Source organism: Onychostruthus taczanowskii, unplaced genomic scaffold (genome assembly GCF_017590055.1).
Source record: "Onychostruthus taczanowskii isolate IOZ18803 unplaced genomic scaffold, ASM1759005v1 scaffold106, whole genome shotgun sequence".
NCBI classification, from domain to species: Eukaryota; Metazoa; Chordata; class Aves; order Passeriformes; family Passeridae; genus Onychostruthus; species Onychostruthus taczanowskii.
In genome coordinates this window covers 595,901-620,595 of record NW_024497186.1, presented here as the reverse complement: position 1 = coordinate 620,595, position 24,695 = coordinate 595,901, and the positions used below count along the sequence as shown (strand labels likewise).

At 52.7% G+C, this 24,695-nt stretch overlaps 1 protein-coding gene across 1 annotated transcript in view; it reads left to right on the top strand.

Moving 5' to 3' along the window:
- The window catches only part of STK11 (serine/threonine kinase 11), a 32,410-nt gene extending 7,968 nt beyond the window's left edge, over positions 1 to 24,442 (top strand). Inside the window, exons 3-10 of the mRNA XM_041416057.1 lie at positions 2,121 to 2,210; positions 2,943 to 3,075; positions 3,546 to 3,682; positions 4,132 to 4,259; positions 11,556 to 11,613; positions 18,608 to 18,801; positions 22,502 to 22,721; positions 23,876 to 24,442. Coding sequence (XP_041271991.1) covers positions 2,121 to 2,210; positions 2,943 to 3,075; positions 3,546 to 3,682; positions 4,132 to 4,259; positions 11,556 to 11,613; positions 18,608 to 18,801; positions 22,502 to 22,710 — 949 coding nt within the window. The 3' untranslated portion in view covers positions 22,711 to 22,721; positions 23,876 to 24,442. The remainder of the gene's footprint in view (positions 1 to 2,120; positions 2,211 to 2,942; positions 3,076 to 3,545; positions 3,683 to 4,131; positions 4,260 to 11,555; positions 11,614 to 18,607; positions 18,802 to 22,501; positions 22,722 to 23,875) is intronic.
- Positions 24,443 to 24,695: the final 253 nt, after the last annotated feature.

The window sequence follows — 24,695 nt, the reverse complement described above, 5'->3', positions numbered from 1 at the left end:
AGCACTGTGGGATTGGAAATTGGGGCTGTGGAAGGAAGGATTCTGTTCCCACATGAGTGTTCTGTTGCTGGTGGAAATGCACTGCAGGCTTGAGCTCTTTGTCATAGAATGGCTTGGGTTAAAAAGGACATTAAAACTCATCCCATTCCACCTGCTGCCATGGACAGAGACACCTTCCACTGTCCAAGGTTGCTCCAAGCCCTGTCCAGCCTGGCCTTGGGCACTTCCAGGGATCCAGGGGCAGCCACAGCTTCTCAGGGAAACCAGTGCCAGGGCCTCACCATCCTCACAGGGAAGATTTTTTTCCTAATCTGCCATCTAACCCACCTCTCTGTCAGTTGAAGCAATTTCCCCATGTCCTGTCACTGTGTGCTCTTCTAAAAAATCCATCTCCATCTTTCTTGTAGGCTCCCTTCAGGTTAAGACAGCATTTGAGCAACTCAGCTAGTAAAAACCTTCAGTGATTTTTTGTGGGAAAGGGAAAGCTGTGGCAACTGGATTAAAAATATCAATGACTTTTTAGTATTTAAGGCTGTTTGCTAGCCTGCTGTGGCTGGGAGTGCAGAGCTAGTGGTGAATGGAGAGCTCATCCAGGCAGAAAATGAACCCAGTTCCATGAGCAGCACCCCAGGGATCCCATTACCAATGTGTACAGCTGAGTGTGGGAGCAGAAGGCCTTGAGGAGGAGAAGTGAGAGCTTGGGACACCTGTAACAGATCTGCTCCAGCCTGGAAGTCTGTTCTCTAATCTGATTGATCAACCTGAAGTGGATCAGTGACCAGGGAGAGGTGAGGAGCAGCCTGGCTGTTACTGACACCCAGCCAGGGCTGTCCTTGAGCCTCTTTGCTCCCCAGGAGCTGGTCTGGATTATCTACCATCACTGGTATTCTCCTGACAGTGGGACAGTTGGTGTATTCCAAATCACTCTGATAGAAGTAGTTCACAGATTTCTTCCAGAGTAAGGAAGGGTAGGAATGAATTTCGGGAGCTCTCTCTTCTGTCTTTCTTTTATTGATTTACCAAGAGTCTTCATGCCCATCGTAAATTCTGGTTTAGGGTATATTTAGAGTATTTTAGGGTCTCTAAAGAGCAGCTCATGGGGAATGGAGCAGGAATTTAATGAGTTTTCAGTGTTTGGAGCTGCTAGATGGAACATTGGCTGGAAAGGGGCAGCAGAGTTCTCAGCCCATATCCCACACAGGGCAGGAGTCTCCCTTCTGCCTCTTCTACCTCAGGTGGCTTCTTGGGGCAAAAGTAACTTATTTTGGGTTTAGGCTGAGAAGACAACTGCCTGGAGGAATAACTGACCATGCTCAGGATTGCAGAGGAGCCCTGGCAGCCTCTGCTCTGTCAGGGCACTCCCCAGTGTCCCAGGGTCTGTTCTCCCAGTCCCCTCCAAGCCAGACTTTTCCTTCAAAAGCCCAGGAAGAGGAGGAAACAGGAAAATACAACATCAGGCAGTCTGGTTCCCATTTTTTGGCCCCAGCATTAAAGCTTACAGAGATAAAAACTGGAATATGCTGCAAGGGAACAAATGCTGCAAAGTGCCAGCAGCTCTTGGCATTCTGTTGTAACTGTTTTTATCCATGTGGTTTCTCAAAGCTTCTCAGCTCTCCAAGGATCCTTTTTCTTGCTACTGGAATACTCCTGTGGAGCTGGGGGTAAGCAGCAGCTGTTCCATAGAGCACACAGCTGGGTGGTTTGGGACAGGGAATGAGGAATAACCAACTTAGGGGAAGGTGGTGGGAGCTCACTTTCATCTCAGGTGCAGAACATCCAGGGCACTGGGGGAATGGGCTGCAGCTCCTCTGCCAGGGAGTTCCCAACTTTCTGTGCCCACTTCAAGGTATTTCCCTGTTCTCTGTCATGCCTGTGAGATCTCCAGCTTATTTATTCTGTGGAGTTCCCATCCTGTTCCAGGTCTGGTCACGGAGCTGCAGATGCTCATTTGGCAGAAGGATTTTCCTGTAGGTGCTTTCCTGTCCTGTGGGAACTGGAGGAACATTCCCTCAGTACTTGGGAAGTGCAGCCATTCCCTCTGGGATGGGGCTGCTGCCCATCTGAGGAATGTTCAACACTGAGGAGTGTTAACCCTGGAGCTTCCTTAACTCTGCCCTCACGTATATGGTGATGGAGTACTGTGTGTGTGGGATGCAGGAAATGCTGGACAGTGTCCCAGAAAAGAGGTTTCCAGTGTTTCAGGCTCACGGGTAAGTTCTGTTCCTCTCCCCACTGTGTTCTCTCGAGTGGAGAGCATGTTCTGCTCTGCTCAGACTGTGTTTGAAAGCAAACCTGGCTTTATGCAATAATTTCACATTTTACACCTGCAAAAAAGTGAAAAGCTCTTGAAGTGGCCAGCAGGGATTGCCCTTAGATTCTGGGAGGAAAACCATCCTTCTATTGATATTTCTGTTATTTTTGTTTTACTTCCTGAGCTGCCCAACAGCCCCCCCGGTCCCTGTGCTCTTGCCTTGCCAAGGGGTGTGAGGGGGGAATTTCCTGCCTAAATGGAGGTCAAGCCACAGTTCAGCATCAGAAAAGACTTTAAAGGCCTTGGGATGGATTAGGGATTGGCAATATCCAGCATGATCAGTTAGCTGGGATAAGCTGAGCCCCTTTTACTCCTCAAGGAAAGAAACCTGAGAATTCTGGGAGTAGATACAAAAACATTGGCAGGATCAAATCACGGCAGAGCAGCAAATCCATCACTTTATGGTCATATTGTCATTTTAGTTTAAGAGATCTCTGAGATTACAGACAGCCTAAATGAAATTCAGGCACATTAATATTATTTCTGGGTATTATGAGATGAAACACTTGCCTCTACAACTGCCAGGCTGCGTGTGGGTTACAATGATGGCCCAGAGTCTCTGACCACAGCAAAAAGCTCCTTTCTACTGGCTAAAAGTGTTTGATTTTTTCCCCTCTGCCTCTCTCTGCAGGTACTTTTGTCAGCTTATAGATGGCTTAGAATACTTGCACAGCCAAGGGATTGTCCACAAGGATATAAAACCGGGGAACCTCCTGCTAACAACCAATGGGACACTAAAAATATCTGATTTAGGCGTAGCAGAGGTATGTGAGAAGCACAGCAAAGTCAGAATGGGACATTCTAGATTGAGGTCACCTCTGTGGTGTCATTGATTCATTGTGCATTTAGGCTTTTGTTCTGTTGCACTTGCAGAGTGCTCTGAGTGACTCTGAATATTTATTGCAATTGGCAAAGCACTTCTTTTGGTAACAGCATGAAACCTCTGCTCAGGAAACACAGAGAAGGAAGATGTCAATTTTGGATGAGCCCAAAAGTGGGGGGAAATGGGGATGAGCTGCATAACCTTATCCTTCTTTTTATATGGAGACTGTCTTAGGTAGGAGAGGTGCAAGATTTGTCACTGTGGCGTGTGGCTGCTGTGGTGGCATGATCTTATCATCTATAAATGTTCAGTAGAGGAGTTTTCTCCTTTTGTTTCCCAGGTGGAACTTTTCCAAGAGTCACAGTTTGTTTCCCTTGGAAGCCTGACACTGTTTGGTCTCTCCTGCCTCAGGCATTGCATCCGTTTGCGGAGGACGACACGTGCAGGACGAGCCAAGGGTCGCCAGCATTCCAGCCCCCAGAAATTGCCAATGGCCTTGACACCTTTTCAGGCTTTAAAGTCGACATCTGGTCTGCAGGGGTGACACTGTGAGTGCCCAGGAACCCCCAGGAACTTCACAACTAATGACACCCTCAGCTCAGTCCTGGCCCAGCTCTGTCATCACCGCTGTTGTGTGGTGGGGGGAGCTGAGAGGGGGGGTGCTGCTCACTCCTGTGGGTGGGTTTGTGCTCCCCAAAGTACCTGTAATTCTGCACAAGGGGATCTTTGCTCTCCATGAGTGACTCTGCAGCTGTTGCTCAGCTCCCAGAGGCACAGCCAGGGCAGTAACAGAAACCACAAGTATCTCCAGTATTTATTTTTAAGTTTTTACTGTCCCAGACTGTGATGAAGGTAGGGTAAACTTAAAGAGGTTTTGCACATAATGCCAAATATTCCTCTTTTGGTTTCCGCTTGGCTGCTTTTGGCTTATGTAGTCAGGTAAGAACTGAGTACCTGTGGGCTGCTTCTCATCCTGCTTCTCCTTCTGCCTTCACAGATACAACATCACAACGGGTCTGTACCCTTTTGAAGGGGATAATATCTATAAATTATTTGAAAACATCGGGAAAGGCGACTACACAATTCCAGAGGATTGTGGTCCTCCACTCTCAGACTTATTGAGAGGTGAGTCTTCCCAGCTGGTTCCAAAAGGGTAACATTTATAGATGCAACAGCTCCTCAGCTTGCACAGTGCCAGAGCTTCCTTCCAAGTGTCTTGTGGGGATACGGGATCCTTTTAGTCAGGGAGGTTATACTTATAGCCTCACAAGACTCTGGCAGATCTCCAGCACTGGTGTTTTCCTGAGATCCACTAACGCCCTGCACAGCTTGCAGCCACTGCTGTATAGAGTTGGTTCTTGCATTGCTTCCTGTGCTCTGAGAAGCTTTCACATCTAAAGACAAAGCCCACAAGAGGTTAAATTTAAAATGGCGTAATAGCATTGATGCAGGTTTGGACAGTGAGAGCACTGAGATGCTGTGTCCAGGCTTTCCCTAATGTCGCACGCTGAGTACTTGGGTCTGCTGTCCCTCCTCATCAACCTCTCAAGTCCCATTTGTTTCCTTCCCCCCAAATTCAGAGCTGCAGGATACTGGAGCAGGTGCCCAGTTTCACAGCAGGGCTGGGACAGGATCACGAGAGTGGCACTTTGTGTGGAGAAAGTTGGGGGTTTTTTTGATTTTTTTTTATTCCCATCACTTATCAGCAGCTTGATGTTTAGTGCTGAAGAGTCTCTGCCTGTGGAAGCTGAGTGATCAGGCAGGGCAGCAGTTGTGCTGTACAGAGCAGGCAGCCTGGTGAGTCTCTGGCAGGAGCTGGGATGTGATTCCAGCCTGTGGGAGAGCCTGACCAGTATTCCCAGTGCCTCCTCGGCAGCAGAACAGCTGGGTGCAGCTGTGCTCCCCAGCACAGGCTCATCCTCTCCTTTCTCTTCAGCTCTTTGTGAGGAATCAGCCACCAGATGCAGGATGTTTGTCTTGTTTCACATTGATTTTCCTGGTCCTTGTGCTCTGTGGGGTTTTGAGGGGCTGGGGGGGCACTGAGCGCCTCTCTGCTGGCAGCGTGTCAGCTCTGCAGGGCTCAGTACAGAACCCCGGGCTGGGCGCAGGGCCCCTGGCTCCCGGCTCGGTGCAGGGCCCCGGGCTGGGTGCAGGGCTCTGGCTCCCGGCTCGGGGCAGGGCTCTGGCTCCCGGCTCGGGGCAGGGCTCTGGCTCCCGGCTCGGGGCAGGGCTCTGGCTCCCGGCTCGGGGCAGGGCTCTGGCTCCCGGCTCGGGGCAGGGCTCTGGCTCCCGGCTCGGGGCAGGGCTCTGGCTCCCGGCTCGGGGCAGGGCTCTGGCTCCCGGCTCGGGGCAGGGCTCTGGCTCCCGGCTCGGGGCAGGGCTCTGGCTCCCGGCTCGGGGCAGGGCTCTGGCTCCCGGCTCGGGGCAGGGCTCTGGCTCCCGGCTCGGGGCAGGGCTCTGGCTCCCGGCTCGGGGCAGGGCTCTGGCTCCCGGCTCGGGGCAGGGCTCTGGCTCCCGGCTCGGGGCAGGGCTCTGGCTCCCGGCTCGGGGCAGGGCTCTGGCTCCCGGCTCGGGGCAGGGCTCTGGCTCCCGGCTCGGGGCAGGGCTCTGGCTCCCGGCTCGGGGCAGGGCTCTGGCTCCCGGCTCGGGGCAGGGCTCTGGCTCCCGGCTCGGGGCAGGGCTCTGGCTCCCGGCTCGGGGCAGGGCTCTGGCTCCCGGCTCGGGGCAGGGCTCTGGCTCCCGGCTCGGGGCAGGGCTCTGGCTCCCGGCTCGGGGCAGGGCTCTGGCTCCCGGCTCGGGGCAGGGCTCTGGCTCCCGGCTCGGGGCAGGGCTCTGGCTCCCGGCTCGGGGCAGGGCTCTGGCTCCCGGCTCGGGGCAGGGCTCTGGCTCCCGGCTCGGGGCAGGGCTCTGGCTCCCGGCTCGGGGCAGGGCTCTGGCTCCCGGCTCGGGGCAGGGCTCTGGCTCCCGGCTCGGGGCAGGGCTCTGGCTCCCGGCTCGGGGCAGGGCTCTGGCTCCCGGCTCGGTGGAGGGCTCTGGCTCCTGGCTCGGTGCCGGCCGTGCTGGCGGCAGGTGGTGCTGTCAGTCCGAGCTCTTCCGCTGCTGCCGCCGGGGCTCCCCCGGCCCCTCGGCACCAAGGAGCTGCCAGACCCCCGCAACCCCCCTCGGAGGTTATTTTAGCTTCCCTGGCCCCGTGCCAATGATGAAATCAGTTATTTCCATGTGTTTCCAAAAGCATTAGCCAGCTTTAGCAGCTATCCGAAGGCGTTACATAAGGCAGCGCTTCCAATGGCGCTCGGCACAGCCGGGATCTGGCTGCTCTGCTGAGCCTGACACAGCGGCTGCTCGTGGCCTGATGTGCTTCACATTGTACCTGCCAGCCCCAGGGAACAGTGGCCTGAGCTCCGTGTGGCATTTGGCTTGTGGCTGCTGACTCCTAACGTGGCCTTTTAATGAGCTGGGAATTGCCCAAATGGAGCAGATCCTGCAGTCCTGTTGGTCCGGCAGCAGTTCTCCTAAAGCATCCAGCAGAACTCCTTGGAGGTTTGTGATCAACCTCTCAGCTGCACTTAGTGCTTCCCCCAGGGAAAAGGAGCGTGGCAGTTTTCTCTTTTCCTGTGCTGGGGATATTGACAGCTTAAAATCTTGTGCTTCATTAGCACAATAACTCCCCTCCTAGTTCTCTTCCCACCCCTGCGTGAGATCTGGAGCCAGAATTACCTACTCTTCCCTCTGCCTGATTTTACATGGTGGAGCCTTGAATCTGGTGCCCTTTGTCCATCTCTTACAACCTGAGTCTCCTTCTGCATCCTCACTGCTGTCTGTTTGTTTGTCTGCATCCCTTCTGTGTTTGTGCACCACAGAGGTGGGAGTCAAGTGGGTTTGGTGAGGAGAGGAGCTTGTCTGGGAGGAGGTGACTGGACCCCGTTCTTTCAGGGCAGTGAGGAGCCCTAAGGATCCCTTTTCCTGTCCTCTCTCCCATCTGAGAACAGTCTTCCACTCCTCATCTTGCTGTGTACAAGCTGCTACATTGCAAAAGCTGGCATAACCTTCTGATATTCCCCTTGCTTGCTGTGAGACACATTTTCCAGCGGTCAGCATGCCAGGTTGCCTTGAGGGGGATGAATTTTGGGGTGGGATTGCTCCAGCTCTGCCTCTCTGGAAGCCTGAGCAGCTCCCCAGCATCTGCTGAAGCCCAGGGCTGAGCCATGCAGCCGTGGCACCACGTAGCTATGGTGACAAACCTGGCTGCTTTATTTAGTTCCTGCTTTTCCTCCAGAACATCTGCATTTCCTGATCAGTGCCTGCTCCTCCTGCAGCAGGCTGGAGCTGAATCCATTGCCTGTGGATCAGATAGTGTAGGTGGCTGTGTTTGTGTGAGCAGCACAGACACCCCCAGCTCAGCTCTGTCGCTCTGGTGGTTTTGTCTCATCTTTGTGTTGCTTTGAAAGGCTCTAAAAGCCCTCACAGGGCTGCGAGTGCCTGGTCTGGGTTTGAGTGAGGCAGAATTCAGTTCAGCAAAGTGCTCATTTCCTCTGTCTGCCAGGGCTGTGCTGACCACAGGCACCACAGCCAGGCTGTGAAGCAAACACAAACACACTTTGTAAGGTTTTTTTGTTCTTCTGTTGACTACTTTTGTAGTATGTCTTTACTTTTTCTTCCCCTTGAGCTTGTTCTTATCTTTGTTCCCTTTTTCCAGAACAGCAGAGTTTAGAGGACTTAAAGCTTCAGTGGTATTTAGCTTGTAAAGAGACTCGCATGACAGTATATCCTCCAGATTAGTTGGGATGCTGCTCCTCATTTTGTCTCCCTAATCAGGGATGAAGCTTTATTTGTACTCTTCAGGGATGGAAAGAAGAAGGGCTGGTGCTGTTTTGTGTGTACAGAGAGATGTGTCAGAGTAGAAGGGTTTATAAATAGTCCTAAGGTTCTTCTGGCAGCATCTGCCCATGGCTTATCAACTCCTGTGCACTTTGCTTCTGGACCAGGAAAATGCACAAGGTCAGCTTTCCTCCTCCTGGTCTAATAGACTTTTACTGGAAGAGGAAGCTCTGAGGCTGCAGCTCTGCATTAATCAGCATCTGGATTGATTTCCAGGCCCTGAGAGCTGGGACGTGGTGGTTGGATCCTCAGCAGTTTGTTTTCTCCCTTGCATGACCTTCCCTCGCTGGGACAGTGAGAGGATGCATCCTGGTGACAGTGGGGTGCTTTAATTCTGCTGTGGCAGGGGTCCCCAGGGCTGTCTGTGCCCTTCCAGAGGCCTGGCCTAGATCACAGGCTCAAGATTTGCCTGCAGAGGGAGTTTGTGACCAGAACAGCAGGCTGAGTGCAGGGAGAGGGAGAAGGTCCTGCCTCATTTACAGATTGGCCTCACACTGCTTTTACAGTGGTTGTTAAATGTTGATCCAAGTTGGAGACTGAAGTGGAGTCCAGGTTGAGTCTGTTAATCTTGCTGTTGGATTTTTTCCTGCTTCTCCAGTCCCACACCTGAGACTGTCCTGTGTTCTGAACTCCGGGAATTCTGCCCTGGAGCTGTGCCTGTCCAGGATCACTGAGTGTAGGGGCTGGGGTTGTGAGGAACTCAGAGCAGATCCATGATCTCCATTTTCTGGCTTGTCACTTGATGTGATTTGCAAGGGTTTTGAAACTTGATGTGCTGCAGAGGACACGATACCCCTGTCTGGGCACAACTGTGTGGTGTCTGTTCTTAGCAGTTTAATACCTGATAATTCTCCATGAGGGGACTGCATACTCTAGGAATAATTTCCTCATGGAGAGGGTTGTCAGTGAGGTTTGGAACCCCCATCCCTGGAGGTCTCCAAAGAACACCTGGACATGACACTCAGCCCTCTGCTCTGGATGACAATTTGGGGATCAGCCGCAGGTTGGACTCGGTGATTCTGTGGCACCCCTGTATGCACACAGCAAATCCCCTGGGAATACCAGGGAGCAGAGGTTAGAGTTGGGCCTCCTGAAGCATTCCCTGGCACAGCCTGTCCCATCCCTGCTCGCAGATAAACTCCAGGGAAGTCTTTACCCTAAATGGCCGCAAGCGGCGGCTGCTGCGGGCAGGCGCTCCAGGATGACTTGCCTGGTGAATAGAACATGATGTTTTGTCTTGCTGAAGCCTCTCTTCAGTGCAGGACTTGAGCCACAGAGCTGCCACGAGTGACTCAGAGCTGAATGTATGAATGTACATTTTCAGTGAGGACACTTTCTGTTTTCTTTCAAATGTTGCCCCAAATGTGGTCATTTTTCATTGAAGTAAAAATTCCTTTAGCTTGATTATTTTCCTTCTGCCTTTTTAATGGCTTAAGAGCAGCAGCTCCCTGTGCTGTGGCTGTTTGTGACTACTGCTCTTTTAATCATTTACCTTAAACTTCTTCTCCTGCTTGTACCGGTTTCATCTGGTAAATGCCTTAAATTCCAAAAACACCTTGAAGTGTGTTTTTTAAATAAATCAAGGGGGGGGAGTGGGTGGTGTCCTGACTTCCCTCTTTCTTACAACATTAATAAGAGAACCTGACCAATACTTGTCCCCTAATCTTCACGTGAGAGCTCTTTGCAGCCCTATTTCTTAAAAAGAAAAAAAAAAGCCAACTCATTTGGGAAGCTCAGCTGTGAAACTGTCTGATCAACTTATTAATAGGTTCTTTAATTAGGTGTGGGATGGATGGGTTTTTTCCCCTCTGAACTTCTTTCTTTTTCTGTAATGTGAGGAGAAATTCCATCTGAATGTGAGAAAACTCCTTTGCTGCCAGGGTTGAGCTCTTGCACAGGTTGCAGTGGCAGGGTGGGGTGAGTGGGTGCTGTAGAGTTTCCATCCTCAGAGGCCTTCAAAACCCAGTCCAAACAATCCAAAACTCGGAGGAACTGGGCTCTGAGGACTCCAGTGCTTCAAATTCCTGGGCCAGGGACCTGACCTGTGACCTGGAGAGCTCTTCCTGGATTGCTTTAACTTATTCCATGTGATGTCATGTGGATCAGTAGTGATCCCATCTGCCTTAAAGCTCCTAATGCTGTCACTAGCATGGATAAACCTTCCCAAATTGCCAGGGCAAAGTGTATTTTGGGTTTTGGGGGTGAAATAACTTCAGTCTTTCCCCACTGTACTGTCCTCTTCCCCCTCTTTGCCCAAGTCCTGATCTGATGTGATGTGAACAGACTGACAGGGAAGATGTTCTGGAGCAGTTTTTGGTATCACATGTTCTGTGGTGATTTATCTCTTCCATGACCTTTGAATTATAGGTTCTCACCTCCAAGGCCCTTGCAGCTTCCTACTTGTACTAGGATGTGTCTTTCCAGCCCTCTCTTCCCAAGTGTCCACCCAGATGTATCCCCCACCTTGTGTTCTCAGTGTCCTTGTCCTGGTTCTCCCCAGCACTCTGCACTGTTTGCTCCTGTCCTGACTTTCTGAATTCCTGTTTGACGGTGAGTGCTGCTTCCCAGACTTCTCTTGTTGCTGTTGCTGGGTTCCTCCTGTTCCAACCCATCTCCAAACCCTCATTCTTCATCTAACCTGTTCAAGACTTCACAGTGCAGGTGCTTCAGGAGCAACAGGAGGTCATCCAGTAAAAGAAAAACTCCTTGTGGTGTTCAGCCATGAGGCTTTGTTCATGTTCAGTAGGTGAATATATTCCTGGAACCTTCATTGGAGAATATCTTGGATGCTGCTGGATGAAACTCTCAGGGTTCTATTGGTTCATTTCTGAAGAATATGGCAAAATTTTCTCCTTCCCTTCTACTGAGTTGTGAAGCTTCTGAAAGGCAGTGGAGCAGTGTGGGCATCCCAGGAGACTGTTTAAGGAATCCACCTCCCTTTCTCCCAGAGAGAATAGGGATGAGCTGTTTTTCCTGTCCCTGCTCTGCTCACCACCCACCCCAGCTACCTCAGCAGATGATCCCAGAAATCCAAGCCCTGGTCAGGGCACAGGGATGAGCAGCAGGATGAGGTTTTTTTGTTGGTTTCCCCCTGCTGCACCTCAGAATAGAATTCCACTAGACCAGAGGATCTGGGATACTGAGCAAGTGGAATTATGCTGTGCCTGAGGCTTTAGCTCTTCCATGGAGGATGTTCAATGGAATTATCTCTGAAATGTAAAATCTTGATGTTCTTTGCTTGGAGAGTTTCTTGGAGCTGTGATTGAGGGCTGGACAAGCCTCAGTCCCTGCACTGGAAGGGAGGGATGGGCTGTACCTGCAGGTGGGAAGCTGAGGAACAGACTGGACCAGCTCAGCAATGGGATTGGGATTTTATGCTGAGTTTCCTGTGGCTGATGGAGCACATCCAGTCCTGGTAGCCTGGAGCCACCAGGACTGGACACAGCATGGCTGTTGGGGAGGGAAGAGCAGAGCTTTGTGCTTCCTGGCTTGACTCAGCTGAGAGTGTCTGTGATCACAGCTGGACTTTTTTCTTCTTTTCAGGGATGCTTGAATACGACCCAGCCAAGAGGTTCTCAATACAGCAGATAAGGCAGCACAAGTGAGTGTTCTCTTCCTGCTCCTCCTCTACCTGTGCTCCTGCTCTCACTTTGTTTCCTTTTGACAGCAGACACATGGAAGTCACTAGATCTCCTTCCTCCAGCTCTGCTGGGGCTCTGGCAACCTCCACTTGGCTTTTTTCCTCCTATTAGAGCATCCGGTGAAGCACTGGAATTGCTAACCAGTAAATAAGGAATATGTTGGAAGTCTGTTTGTGGCGTGCCTGCTTCTGGATAATTAAGGGTTCTGGATAATTTTTTCCAGAGGCCAGCAAGTACTAATGGAGCAGAACAGGAGGTCCTGAAAGCTGTGTTATTATAGTAGGACTGTTCAGTAACGTGTGTTAGTTCTGGCCAGTCTGGGGACAGAAATATCCCCTGGTATTTGCTCCATATGGAGTCAGCATGTGGAAAAGCATTCCAGGACAATAGGAAAATTTTTTTTTTCTTTCTCTTTAATATCACAGTCCTCCCTCCCCCATATCCTCCCCATTTTCCGTGCCATAGTCAGGGGGGGAAATGCCCCGTTATCACTGAGGGTTTTTTTTTAAGGATCTGTTTGAACACGCAGGCTCTGAGCAGAGATTTCCTGGGCGGATAAAAGTACAAGAACAAAAAGCATCATGAGGCTGCTTCACTGCGGAGGCTGCATTAGCTTATCTCCTCTTGGAATGGGAAGTGCTTCTGAGGACAGGCAGAGCTGCCTCTGGACTGCAGCTGCTTGGCCCTTGAGCCTGCCCTCATCCTTTTGGGAGCTGTAAAAGCAAGGATGTGATCCAGGCTGGTGCTGAGCCCCCTCCATGCTGCAGGAGCAGCACTGCTTTCCTCTTGTGTCTTTGGAAAAGCCATGTGCTGTCAGGTGACAGTCCCTGGGAGGTGCCCAAGGAGCCTCAGCCAGAACCTGAGAGGCCTGAAGTGCACTGGGGTTCTGCAGGGAGCAAATGGGACCAGCTCCAACAGGGATTGGAGGGTGCAAGCAGAGCTGGAGGGCAGGGTTTATGGAGCTTCCCAGGTGATTAATTAATTGTAAGGGTGACTCTTCTGTAGTAGCCAGCCCCATGCCTGGGTTGTTTCTGGGGCTCTGGGCATCTTCCATTCGAGGCTGCCTTTCCCTGCACGTGCCTCCCAGTACCAGTGGCCATGACCAGAGGGGATCAGCTTGCCATGCTTTGTCAGGAAGCACTACAAAGAAGCAGGAATTAAGTCTGTGGAGTCATCAGCAGGTGTTGAGAAAAGCACTAAAAGCACTTCCCTTCTTGTGGCTGCAGTGGCCACCCCTGAGCTCAGGAGTTGCCCTGGGCCCTTGTGGGTCACTGCCAGGTGATTGAGCTGGTTGCCCAATTCCAGATACTCCATTTTGCCCTCCTCCACGTGGCAGTGATTTTTTGTGTCAGCATTGCCCAGCTGGAAGCACAGAGGGGTCTCCAGAGAGACCTGCAGTTAGAAAGCTGAAGAAACTGGAGCACACCTCTGGCACAGGGCAGCCACCGAGCTCCTCGGCTGCTGTGCCGAGGCTTTTCATCCCACAGCACCAAGAGGGGCTGAGGAAAGGCTCTACCTGCAAACCCAGGAGCATTTCCAAGGCTTAGGCTCTTAGTAGTTTTGTGTGAGCTTAGCCAGTGCTTCTTAACAGGCTTTTCTCCCCTATTGGTAATTGCCTCCTTCCTCCTGCTGTGGCATCTAGTAATTACATCAAGCACAGCAGAGCTTGTGGCCTGGGCCTTGGATGTGTCTGTCTAGCTTCTTTTTGTGCTAAAGAATCCAGAGCTTGGTTCTCCTGCCTTTTTCTTTAAATAGAAGCTTAGCCTTGATGCTTAACCTGACCCTGTTTTTTTTTTTTTTTTTGTAAATGGAGCACAGCAGTCAGGACAGCAGGCAGGGTATTGGCAGAGGGGTTTGGGAAAGCACTTTAGTAAGAAGACATTTGATTTCTAGAACCCTTAGATTTCATGTACTGGGGGGAGTAAATCATTAATGATTGTGGGTTTCTCTACACTCCTCCCCCCAAAAACATGTGCTAAGGACAGGAACTAAACCAGAAAAACATCAAGGAGCTTCCCCAGGCTGCCCTGCTGGGATGGATCCCATCTCAAACCAGAATCTCCCTGTGCCTTTCCATGCTGCTGGAAGTCTCCTTTTATGTCTTTGAGCTGCTCTTCCTGGGGACTCACTCATATGGACAGTCAGGATCATCAAAGTGCTCTGAAATCAGCAGGAGCAGCCCCTGGGCCCCAGGCAGTGATTTTGCACTCAGGCTCCTGGGCCAGGCTTGTGTTCCCCTGCCCTGTGGTAAGGGTGATCCCAAGGGAAGCATCACAGAGCAAGTGTCCTGCAGCCACAGAGTTGAGGCTCAGGAGCCATCCTTCCCCACTTCCCCTTCCATAAAGTGTAAAGGCCCTTGCAGTGGGATCAGGGGTAAAATCTGTGGCTCAGGGGCACTGAGAAAGCACCAAAGGAGCAGAGTGCTGTTCCATAGGCAGCAGAGCTGCAGGAGGCAGGGAAGGCATCCAGGCAGCCCAGCAATGGTAATCCAGCCATTCCTCCCATCATTCCTGTCAGCTATTCCAAATGCTTTTGCCCTGCAGCAGCAAAGGAATGCTGGAGGAAGAGTCTGCTGAGTTTCATCCCTGCCAGCTGCTTTCCTCCCTCCTCACTCCTGCAGCTGAACTGCATCAAACTCCTGTCTCTGCACTTTTAGTGGAGTGGGACAGAGCAAAATGCTGCTCTCTTCAACCCAGTCTGTGCAGAGCAGACCTGGAGCTGGAAATGGAAATGAGTTAAACTTCTCCCAGCCTGTCGTCTCAGAATTTAGGAGCTGCCAGAAACCGACCCCTGAAGTAGCAGTGGAAGAGCCTGAAAACCTGCTTTCCCTGGAAGGATCTCAGTGGGATGATGTTCAGTGAAAAACCAGCGCTCATAGCTCAACTCTGTGAATATTTGGTGCTCCTGGGATGGGAACTGTAGGGCAGGGAGGAAAAGCTGCCAAGAGTTTGGGAGTTCCACCTCCTCCCTATGGATTATCCACCACCTCCCCTCTGCCCTGTGCTTTTGCTGGAGGACTTCCTGCTCATGCACTGCATTTTGTTACTAATTCACTGACCTGCTGCAGCACTTAAAGTGATGAAGTGGATGCAGAATTCTACCTCTGTCCCTTGTTTCCAAGGCAACCATCTTCCCTTCCCTCTCTACAAGTGTCACACTTAATTTGTTCAGGCGCAGATCCGATTGCAGGAGTTCATAGCACGAGAGAGGAGGCACTTCCACTTTTTGTTAGTGGAGGTGCAAATTAACCTGCAGCCTGGGGTCTCCTCCTGCCCTCCTGGAGCTGCTGTGCTGCCTTCCCCAGCTCCTGTGGGGTTTGGAGTGTGGCTCTGGGATGCTGTGCTGTTTAAAGCTGGGTACCAAACCCCTTGGAAATCTGTGTGGTGCTGCTGAGGGCTCCTTTGAGGGGCTGCCTGCGCTCCTGGGCTGTGTTTGAGGGAGAAGAGGGGCTTCTCTGAGCCTCTGCTGCTGCCTGTGCACTTGTGGGCTTTCCCTTCTCTGTACTGCCAGGCAGTGATCTTCCCTCAGCAGGACACAAAGAAGCATTCCTCTTCCTTCCTGAGGCACCTGGCTCAATTTTCCTGCCCTCTGGCAGGACATGGAAAGGGATGTTTCCTTCTTTTACCCGCATTCTGCAAATCATTTTTGTAACATGTTGTGTTAAAAGGACTGAATCTCCAGAACTTGCAGGAGTCTGAGCCATCCCTGCTACCTTTGGTCCTATCACCAGCTGGGAGAAGCTGCTGTTTTCATACTTTTGTTTGTTCTGAATCTGACTGAAGAGCTTGGACATCTCTTGATCCAGCAAGAGCTGGAGCAGTGATTGCAGGAGCACTGCTGTGTGTGTGTGTTGCCTTTCCCTGGGACACTGTGTGCCTTCCACAATTGCCTGTGAGGGAGCTGAGCTAAACTGGAACCCTGTTCATTGCTGCTTGTGGTGACAGTGACCTTCCAGGGAGCTCGAGGCCCTTACATGGCATCACAGGAGGTGGAATTGCTCATCCTGACCCTGGCTGGCAGGGCAGGGATCTGCAGCTTGGCATCTGCTCTCAGAGAAAACCATCCCTGTGCAAACCAAGCCAACTGCAATGTTTGTGACCCAAATGGGAAGTGAATAGCTGGGAGTGTTGGAAAGCTGCAGCTGTGCTTACAAGATTCTTATTTTAACCTTGCTTATACCAGGACTTGAAAAGAGCAGAGGGAGGACTTGTGAAGGGAGATCTGAGCTTGGGAGCTGCAAACCAAATGGGCTCATTAAGCACCGGGCAACCCAGATTCCTCTTTTCCTTCAGTCCTTGACCCTTGCTGGCTTATCTGCCTGTGGCTGACAGCAGCTGTCTGGCCACTTCTGCCTGGCAGGATCACAATTAACGCTTGTGCTGCTGCTGGCTGGGGGTTCTGAGCTTTGCAGGCTCCTCAATCAGCTCATGGAATAGGGAGAAATAATCCCTTACTACTGCTGCCTTCATTCTGAAGCATTTCTAGGCCACTCCCAACCCTTTGAAACATAGACCAGAGAGGAATCTGCCTCTTGCAGGGGGATGTTCTGCACAAGGGGCGCTTCTGAGATCCAAGATCTTTTCTTTGCCCTCAAGGTTAAAGCAGCTGCCACGAGCACCAGGTAACTGAGTGTGTGCCAGTGCAGTTGGCTCAGAAAACAGCCCTGAAACTGGGAATAGCTGGTGGAACAGGGCACTCATCAGCAGGGCTCTGACCCAGCCCATGTTTTGGGTGGTGGTGAGGGCAGGGTTGAGGAGAGACTTTATCTCATGGCCATCACTGACCAGGCTGTGCTGCTTTCTGGCTCAGGCAGTGGCTTCCTGAGGCAGATCAGGATGTTTCAAAAGCCAGTGGTACTCAGCTGAAGAGCAAATCTTCAGTGACAACCTCCAGCACCAGCACAGAAAGCAAAATGTCTGTCCCTGCTGGAAAATCCTTGCCAGGAAATACTCCACTACTCCATACAGAATTGCTCAAGGCTCCTTCCAAGAGGTCTTTGATTTTTCTTAGAACTTCAATGGATTTCTCTTTTCACTGTCTATCCTCATTACCATATATGCATATGCAAGTGTTTGAAATCACCTCCCAGAGGATGGAAGCATAATGACTGGAGTACAGTGATTCAGGTTTCTGCTGCTAATAAAAACCTATTTTTACTCTCCTGGTAAGTAGGACAGGAGGGAAGAGTGAGGCAGAGCTGAAATACAGCAAAATAAAAACACCAGTTGCCATAGATTTCCAGGCTTTTTCCCTTTAAAATTCTCCCTTCAACAGCCATCACTCTGATCTCATTTGTCCTGGATATTCCCTTCTCCCGAGGTCTCTGGTGTGGAGTTTGCATCCCTCAAGCCCCAGTGCCCCTGGCAAAATCAGCTGCTTGCTGGTGGTTCCTCTGCCCCTGTGCTGCTGAAGCTGCCAGGCTGGATCAGCCCAGGCTGGATTTGCTGTCTTGGCAGTCGTTTCCTCAATGAAGGGAGAGAAATGGATTGATCCCATTGGAGAGCAGTGTGCCATGCCACCGAGGAAGCCATCCATGGGATCTGTGAAGGGCCCTGGGCCAGAATCGAGTGACACTGGTCCAGCAGCTGGGATGGGCTTTGCTTAACTCCTGTAGTGCCCTTCAGGGACTAGAGGTGACAATTGCCAGATGAGATCTGAAGCAGTTCCTGTCCCTCTCCACAAACAACACCTTCCTCCCTGCAGACGAGGGGCTGCAAAACTCTGTTGCTGCAGAGAAAACAGTTTAAAGATGCTAATGGTGAAGCAGTTTATGGATGAGAATTCACCCCCACCTTGAATCCTGCCTGATTTGTCCCAGTAGCTGCATTTCCATTTGTTTATCTCCTCACTCCTCGCTTTTCCTGGTAGTTTTGTTAGAATCCCACTTTTTTTTTAGGCCGACTGTCAAAGCAGTGTAAGACTAGAACAAAATGATAATTACAGCTCTGCGCAGGAGGTGCCTTCAGCCTTGCTTCCTGAAAGGAATTTGGAACTGGGGTGATAAAAACCAGATGGCTCAGGTTGGTGAGAGTTCTTGGGCTGGCTCAGGCCCTCCTCCGTGGTTGGAGGCCAGGAGTTACAAGATGCCAACTGCAGGGTGGGAAGCACTTGTGTCCCATCAGGCTCACGTGGGCTGGAAAGTTGTGTTAGAGATACCTGAATCTGGAGGAACTTCTGCTCCCACCCGCATTTAGGGGGTCATTGGGAGTGTGGAGGCTCCAGCAGCCTTGCAGGAAACTTTGGGTGCCCACATGCAGCACTGGGAGATGTCCCAGACAGTCTGGAGTCAGAGCTCTGCTATGGGAGTACGATGAAAACCTAAGAGGTTTATCCCATCTGGCTCTGGGATGCTGCTGGGAAGCAGCCTGCTGGATTCCTGATCTGATTAGGAACAGCTTTCGGAGACAATATCCTTTCCTGGCCAGATGGCAGCACGGGGTTTGGTGGTGATAGGAGTCCCTTGAGACGGGGGGGATAAAAAGATAAAGTAGAAGCATTTCTGCTGTGGTCTTGGTGCAAACTGGCTTTTAGAGGAGACTGCTGCAGTAACTGCCCCTCTCCTAAGCTGAGATCCTGCTAACTTGTGTCTGTTGGGCTGGATCAGCCTCAGGATAGGGGAAGTTCCTTCTGTCCTGCTTGCTTGGATAATAAAACTCAGGAGCTCTGGCAGCTCTGCTGCAATGTTTTGACTTACAGGTAGTTTGGGCTGGAGTTGGTGATGGAGAGAATGGTGCTGAGCTGCCCTCTGTGCCCGTCCCTCTGTTCCTGTCCTATTCCCAGCATGTCCTTCAGCACAACCCAGCACTGACACCTGGCCAGACCTTTTGCTTTCCCCTGACCTGGCACGGGTGGAGCTCCCAGCTCAGAATATTCAGGCGGGCTGGGGCCATCCTCACTGGAGGACTCCTGCATGCCTTGTGCACTGACCCAGCTCTGCCCTTGGGCTCTCTGCAGCTGGTTTAGGAAGAAACACGCTCAGGCAGAGGCGCTGGTGCCCATCCCTCCCAGCCCCGAGACAAAGGACAGGTGGAGGAGTATGACGGCGGTGCCTTACCTGGAAGATCTGCATGGCTACAATGAGGAAGAGGATGATGACTTGTATGACATTGAAGATGATATCATCTACACTCAGGACTTCACAGTACCAGGTAGGGGAGAAGTGGTTTTGGGGGATTTTTTGTGTTTAAAGCTTTTTTAGGAAAGGCCTCAAGGTCTGAATGATACTTTCAGCAGAGGAGATTCTTGGTTGTAGAATGGTGTGAGTGAGCCATGATGCTCCAGATTCCTCAGTCCTTGATTTGATCAACCAGGATGCCCATCCCAGTGTGACCCCTGTGCCAGCTTCTTCCCTTCTCCCAGGAACAGCTGCTGCTGGACTCTGCTGTTCAGCACAGTTAATTCCTTGGACCAGTTTTGCTAGAATGAGTTATTTGCGAACAGAGCCCTGAAATTCCTCTGCCTTCAGGGTATGTGGCACACCTGGGGGATCCCCTGCATGCTGGGAAACTGCTCCCAGCCTGGTCCTTGCCTTCCTCAGCTCCATGTCCATCCCAGTCTGGCCACTGCCAGTGCTCCCCAGCTCCATGTCCATCCCAGCCCAGCAGGGTGAGCCCCATGCAGGCAGGTGTCTGAGGTTAAAGATCACACTGGGAGCACTGACACCAGGAATTTCACCCTCCTCATACAAACAGCAGTTGTTTAAACCCAAATCAGGGCTGTCATGGCAGATGACAGGCAGATTACTGGAAGATCTTGCATGTTCTCTATGTAACTTGTGCTGTTTCAGAGGGATTAGAGACCTAAAGGATGAGAGAGGCTGGTGAGGTGGGATGTGCAGTGTTTGTGGTGGGCAGGAATCCCCTCAACACTGGGAACACACTTGTGGGAGGAGCAGGATGAGGAGGGTCCCAGCACAGACCCTGGGTGGGTTTGTGAGGCATTGCAGAGGTGGGGGCAGATGCAGAGGGAATAAATGTGAATTTTTTCCACCAAAGCCTTCCTGCATCATCCCTTTGAACCTGTCCAGTGCTGCATTTCTAGCAGCAATCCCATATTAAAATATGAATTAAAAGCCCCTGTGTACATGGGGGATCAGCTCAGCTGTGGCTCTGCTGGGCAGCCAGAGCAGGAGTGTGAGTGACTCATGGGTGGGGGTGGGTGTTGGGTTTGAGGGGGGGGAAAGAGGAAACCTCATTAAATCCTGTGTTCTTCAGAGGAAGAAGGGGCTTTGAGGAAGTGCTTTCATTTTTAAAGGGTTATTTAAAGATTCATGCAGCTCTGTGGGGAGATGTAAATGTTCCAAGCCCTTGGTTCAATCGGTGTTAAACATCCCATCCAGGGAAGTGCTAGGAGAGGATGGAGGAGAGGATGGCTGTGGCCTGGAGGCAGAATCCTCTCCCTGCTCTTGTGCAGTGAAGGGATGTGATCATCCTGGTCTTGCTTGGTGCTTTTGTGCTGCCTCGGGTCTAGAGGCTGAGCTCTGCTCTTTCCTGTCCTACATTAACCCTTCCTCTGCTGCAGCCCCATCCTGCAGCACCTGCTCCTGGGTTTTTGAGTCTGAGCTGGAACATACAGCCAGGAATGCAGCTTCCTGAGCACCAGGCTTGGCTCAGAAGCTCCAGTCCTGGCTGCTCACGGTGCCTGTGTGCTCAGTCTGACAAACAGCAATTCAAAGGCTCTTTGCGGTGTTATTTTGAAACCTTTTTTGGTGCCTGAATGAGCTGGATGCGGAGCCATTAAGAATGTGAGGGGTGGCAGAGATGAGCAGGGATGAGCCAGCCGCGTTCCTGGTTCCTCTCTCAGCTCTCCCTTTATTTATATTATTTTTAGCCCTGCTGGTGGTGAGGGTGAGGTGGGCAGGAGCTGCTCGGGCAGACACAGCGCTGGGTCAGCGGTTCCGCGGGGGCAGCAGTTGCCAAGACTTCAGCCCGTGCTGAATTTTTATTTTCATTAATTTGAACGTCAGCAACTGTCATTGGTGAAGGAGGTAAAATTAGCTCACGATTCACCTCCCTCCTTGATATCCATAATAGACTCCCGGGACTGTGCTTTTGAAGCAGGGAAGGAGGGGAGGAGGGAAGAGTCACACAAAAGACAAGTGAGCTGTTTGGATAGATTCTTTTTCCCTCCCCAGTCAGAAATGTTAATTGACTTGGCCCGAGTTCAGCCGAGGGAGGGGAAGAAGTGCTCAGCTTTGCTCTGAATGGGGTTGTTTGAGGCTCTGCAGTTGTGCTGGTGGGATGGAGGGATGGCATGAAAAACCTGGAGCTCTGGGGTGCTGCAGCCAGGCAGTGCTGGGCTGGGGCTGCAGCCTGACCCTTGGGATCCCCATACCTGGAGGCTCTGGGACCCGTGTTTCTCTTCTAGAACTTGGACCCCTGAGCCCTTTCCAGGCATCACCCCTCCAGAGGAGTCAGGCACTGGAGGAATCCATAAGCAGGGCCATGAGCTTTGTGCTCCTGAGCCTCCTGCTGTGCCAGTCACTGCCAGAGTGCCACAGGCACTGCCACATGCCCTGGGGGGTGCCAGGGCACCCCCATCACTACAATCCCTTGTGGTGAGCTGGGCTGGGCCGGGAGCTGTGCTGCTCTGGAGTACCAGGCTGGGCACTGCAGGTGCCACCAGCTCCAGCAGTGCCAGGGTTGGGTGCCAGGAACCAGGAGCTGTCCCTGGTCAGTCAGTCCCTGTCTGTTCTCGTGGAGGAGTGCTCAGGTAAGCAGCCCCAAGCCAGTGACTGGGAGCTGGGAGCCACTGGGAGGGATACAGGGGGAGATCCAGGAGGAAATGGATCGCATGTGTAACCCAGGATACACCCTCCCCTCCCTCCCCATCTCTGGCAGTGGCCAGGGGTGATGTGGCAAGGCATAGGGGTCCGAGGTGGGACCCCCGTTGTGCTCCCCCAGAGGAGAAGCAGCTCTCCCAGCAGCCCTGTGTGTCCCCCCCAGCTCCAGCAGTGGGGTGATCGTTGGCGCAAGCGGAGCTGACGTCCCGCCCGGCCTTGGCAGAGAAAGGATTGAGCATCCTTTAAAGAAAATTATACATAATCGTCTTACAGCCTTTGCTTCCACTCAAACCTCTGAGTCATAACTGAAGGGCCCTGGAGCGTGACGTTCCTGCTGGAAGGAAATTGCCTCGGCTGGATCCGGTGGGGGGGAGCCAGGAGCCTGATGAAGCTGCTGGCTGATGAAGCCTGTGTTGGGCTGGGGGCTGTGCTGTGTTCCCGGTGGGAGCAACCCAGGATGCAGCCACATCCTTCTGTCACTCCCCGAGTGAGGGGATGTGACCCAAACCCTGGCTGTGGCAGCAGGAGATGCCTCTGGAAATGGCTCTTCATCTGCTCTGCTGAGTCACAAGGAGCTGAGGAGGGAGAAGGGCTGATGGCACCCATGGGGTGTTCCCTCAAGGGACAGTGACACAGCTGAACTCCAGCCCTGCCAGGAGAGGCTGTGCTGCCCCGTTCTGCAAGCACACCCAGCCCCTGGGTACCCCCAGGCTGGCACCTGGGGCTGGGACCTGCAGAGAAGGCAGGAGAAGAGGAGTGACCTCATCCACTGCTGCCCCTCAGAGAAGCTGGGCTGCTGCCTGAGGTCTGGGGCAGGGCACACAGTCCAGGAAGCAGGGGACACTGTGTCTGTGCTGTGGGAACAGGGGCCAAACCAGTCCTCGAGGGGAGCAAGGAGGGAGGTGCAGTCTCAGGCTCCCAGCCTTGCACATCCCGGCTTGGGGATCCCTCTCCTGCTCTCCTGGCAGGCGCAGGAACAGGTTGGGATTTCCCGCAGGAGCAGGATCCATCCCGGGCCCTGGGACGGGTCTGCTGCCACCCCCCTGACCATGGCCGTTCCCTTGCAGGACAGGTGCCTGAGGAGGAGGCCGGGCAGAACGGGCAGAGCCGCGGCAAGGGGCTGCCCAAGGCCGTGTGCATGAACGGGACGGAGCCGGGGCAGCTGAGCGCCAGGGCCAAGGGCGAGCGCCGGGCCAGCGCCTCCTCCAACCCCTCCCGCAAGGCCTGCTCTGCCAGCAGCAAGATCCGCAAGCTCTCCACCTGCAAGCAGCAGTGAGCTCTGCCCAGGTACTGCTGGGGCACGCCTGGGTCTGCCCGATGGAGCGGGGGGGACATCTGAGCCTGCCCCAGCCGTGGGCAAGGGGAGGGAGTTGAGGGGTGTTTTGTAGTCTGGATCCTGAGCATCCCCAGGTAGCCAGGATCTCCTGGATCTCCTGTGGTGCTGGGGGTGCAGAGCACAGGGGAGACCCCCCCCCATGCTCTTCTGTGCCCACCTGGCTCTGCTCTAGTCTGCCCTGCCGTGTGAGAGGTGCTGTAGTGATCTCTCTCCCGTCCTGGGCTGTGGCTAAGCTGTGCCATGACACCCCCTTTCCCTGCCACCAGGGCCCCTCTGTCCTGCTCCCAGCCTCACCTGGACTTGGGGAGCACAGAGGGATGCTGAGCCCCAGGGTGTCCCCATGGGACCTGCCCCTGGCCCAGGAGGTGGCCGTGTCACCATGGCCAGGCCACTTCCAGGGGAAGCTGAGCCCACTCCCTGCTTCCCCCCCTCCTTCCGGCTCCTTCCTCCCCAGCTCCAAGCCCTGTCCCCTCCTTCCCACCCCTCATTCATAACGGAGCCAGCAGTGACTCATGTTCAGCCTCATCCGCCCCCGGCCTCATGCTCGTCACAGCGCTGCTGGGGCTGAGCTCTGTTATCTCCTGGATCACGACCAGCTTTGTGGTGTGAAAAAAAGCCCGAAATAAAAGCCGGATCCTCCCCCTGCAGCTGTCAGAGGCCTGTGGCAGCTCCATCTTTAATTCATGGGGGCAGTGAGTCACCTGCGGGGAGTCAGTGCAGCCGGAGCCTGGGATGGGGCTCCCCAGAACCTGCTGCTCCTCCTGCCCCTTCCTGCTCAGCGTCTGCTGGAAGGGGAAGCTCCATGAGGGCTGCCCGAGCCTGGCTGGGTCACTCCCCCACCTTAGCCCAGAAAGCTTTTGAAGGAAGGGAATGTTCCTCTCCTTGCCATAAATGACATTCCTTGGTGCCTGGGCTCACCTGGCTGAGGGACCACGTGCTGTGGGAGCCCCTAAAACCTTCCAGGGACAGCACAGGGATCCCAGGCCCCTCACTCCCATCCCAGGGTGCCAGAGGGACTCCCAGGGCAGGGTGCAGGGCAGGAGCAGAGCCAGCACCCCAAATTGGGCAGCCCTGCCATCCCTAACTCCCTTCTCTCTCTCCACAGTGTCCCTGGGCCAGCCTGTGTCCCCCTCCTTGCCCCAGCTCTGCCTCTCTCCTGGGACTGGACTGTGCTTGCAATCCAAAAGGAAACCAGAAGAAACCAACCAAGGAGCCCCCCTTCCCTTCCCTCCCCGCACCCCTGCTCCAGCCAGCGCCAGGACACAAAGCTGCAGTGGCCAGACTTTCCCCATCAGACACCTGGAAGTTGAACTCTGCGGCTGCCAGGACGCTGCCCCCTTCCCCCCGATCACTCTTTGCCAATCAAGACACTGATTCTGTTTTTAATTTTGAGATGGGAAGGGTGGGATGAGGGGTCGGGGGGGTGGGACCCTCCCTCTCCCCCCTGCCAGGCCCCCCGGCCGTGTAGAGTCGTGCAAAGCCATTGCCGTGCACTTTATGTTTTAGACTACTGTTATATATTATATATTTTCCTCTCTTTTTTTTTTTTTTTTTTTTTTTTTGTTTGTTTGTTTGTTTGTTTTTTTTGTTTTGTTTATATTTGCGGTATATTTAGAGATTCCTACACATCGTGATGTGTTAAAATAAACCAGATGAGGAAAAAAAAAAAAAACAAAACAACAAAACAGGTATTAAAACAAAGCAGAACTCTTTTACACCTGCATGCTGCACGGGGGCTCGGAGGGGCTCGGAAGGGAACAGGGCCCAGGAAGGGCTCAGAGCTTGGGAGGAATCTGGGCTCCAAAGGGATCAGGGTGGTGGCAGCCACTTGGCTTTTTTTCTGCTTTTTTTTTTTCTTCCCCCCTTTTTTTTTTTTTTTTTTTTTTTTTTTTTTTTTTTTTTTTTTTTTTTTTTTTTTTTTTTAA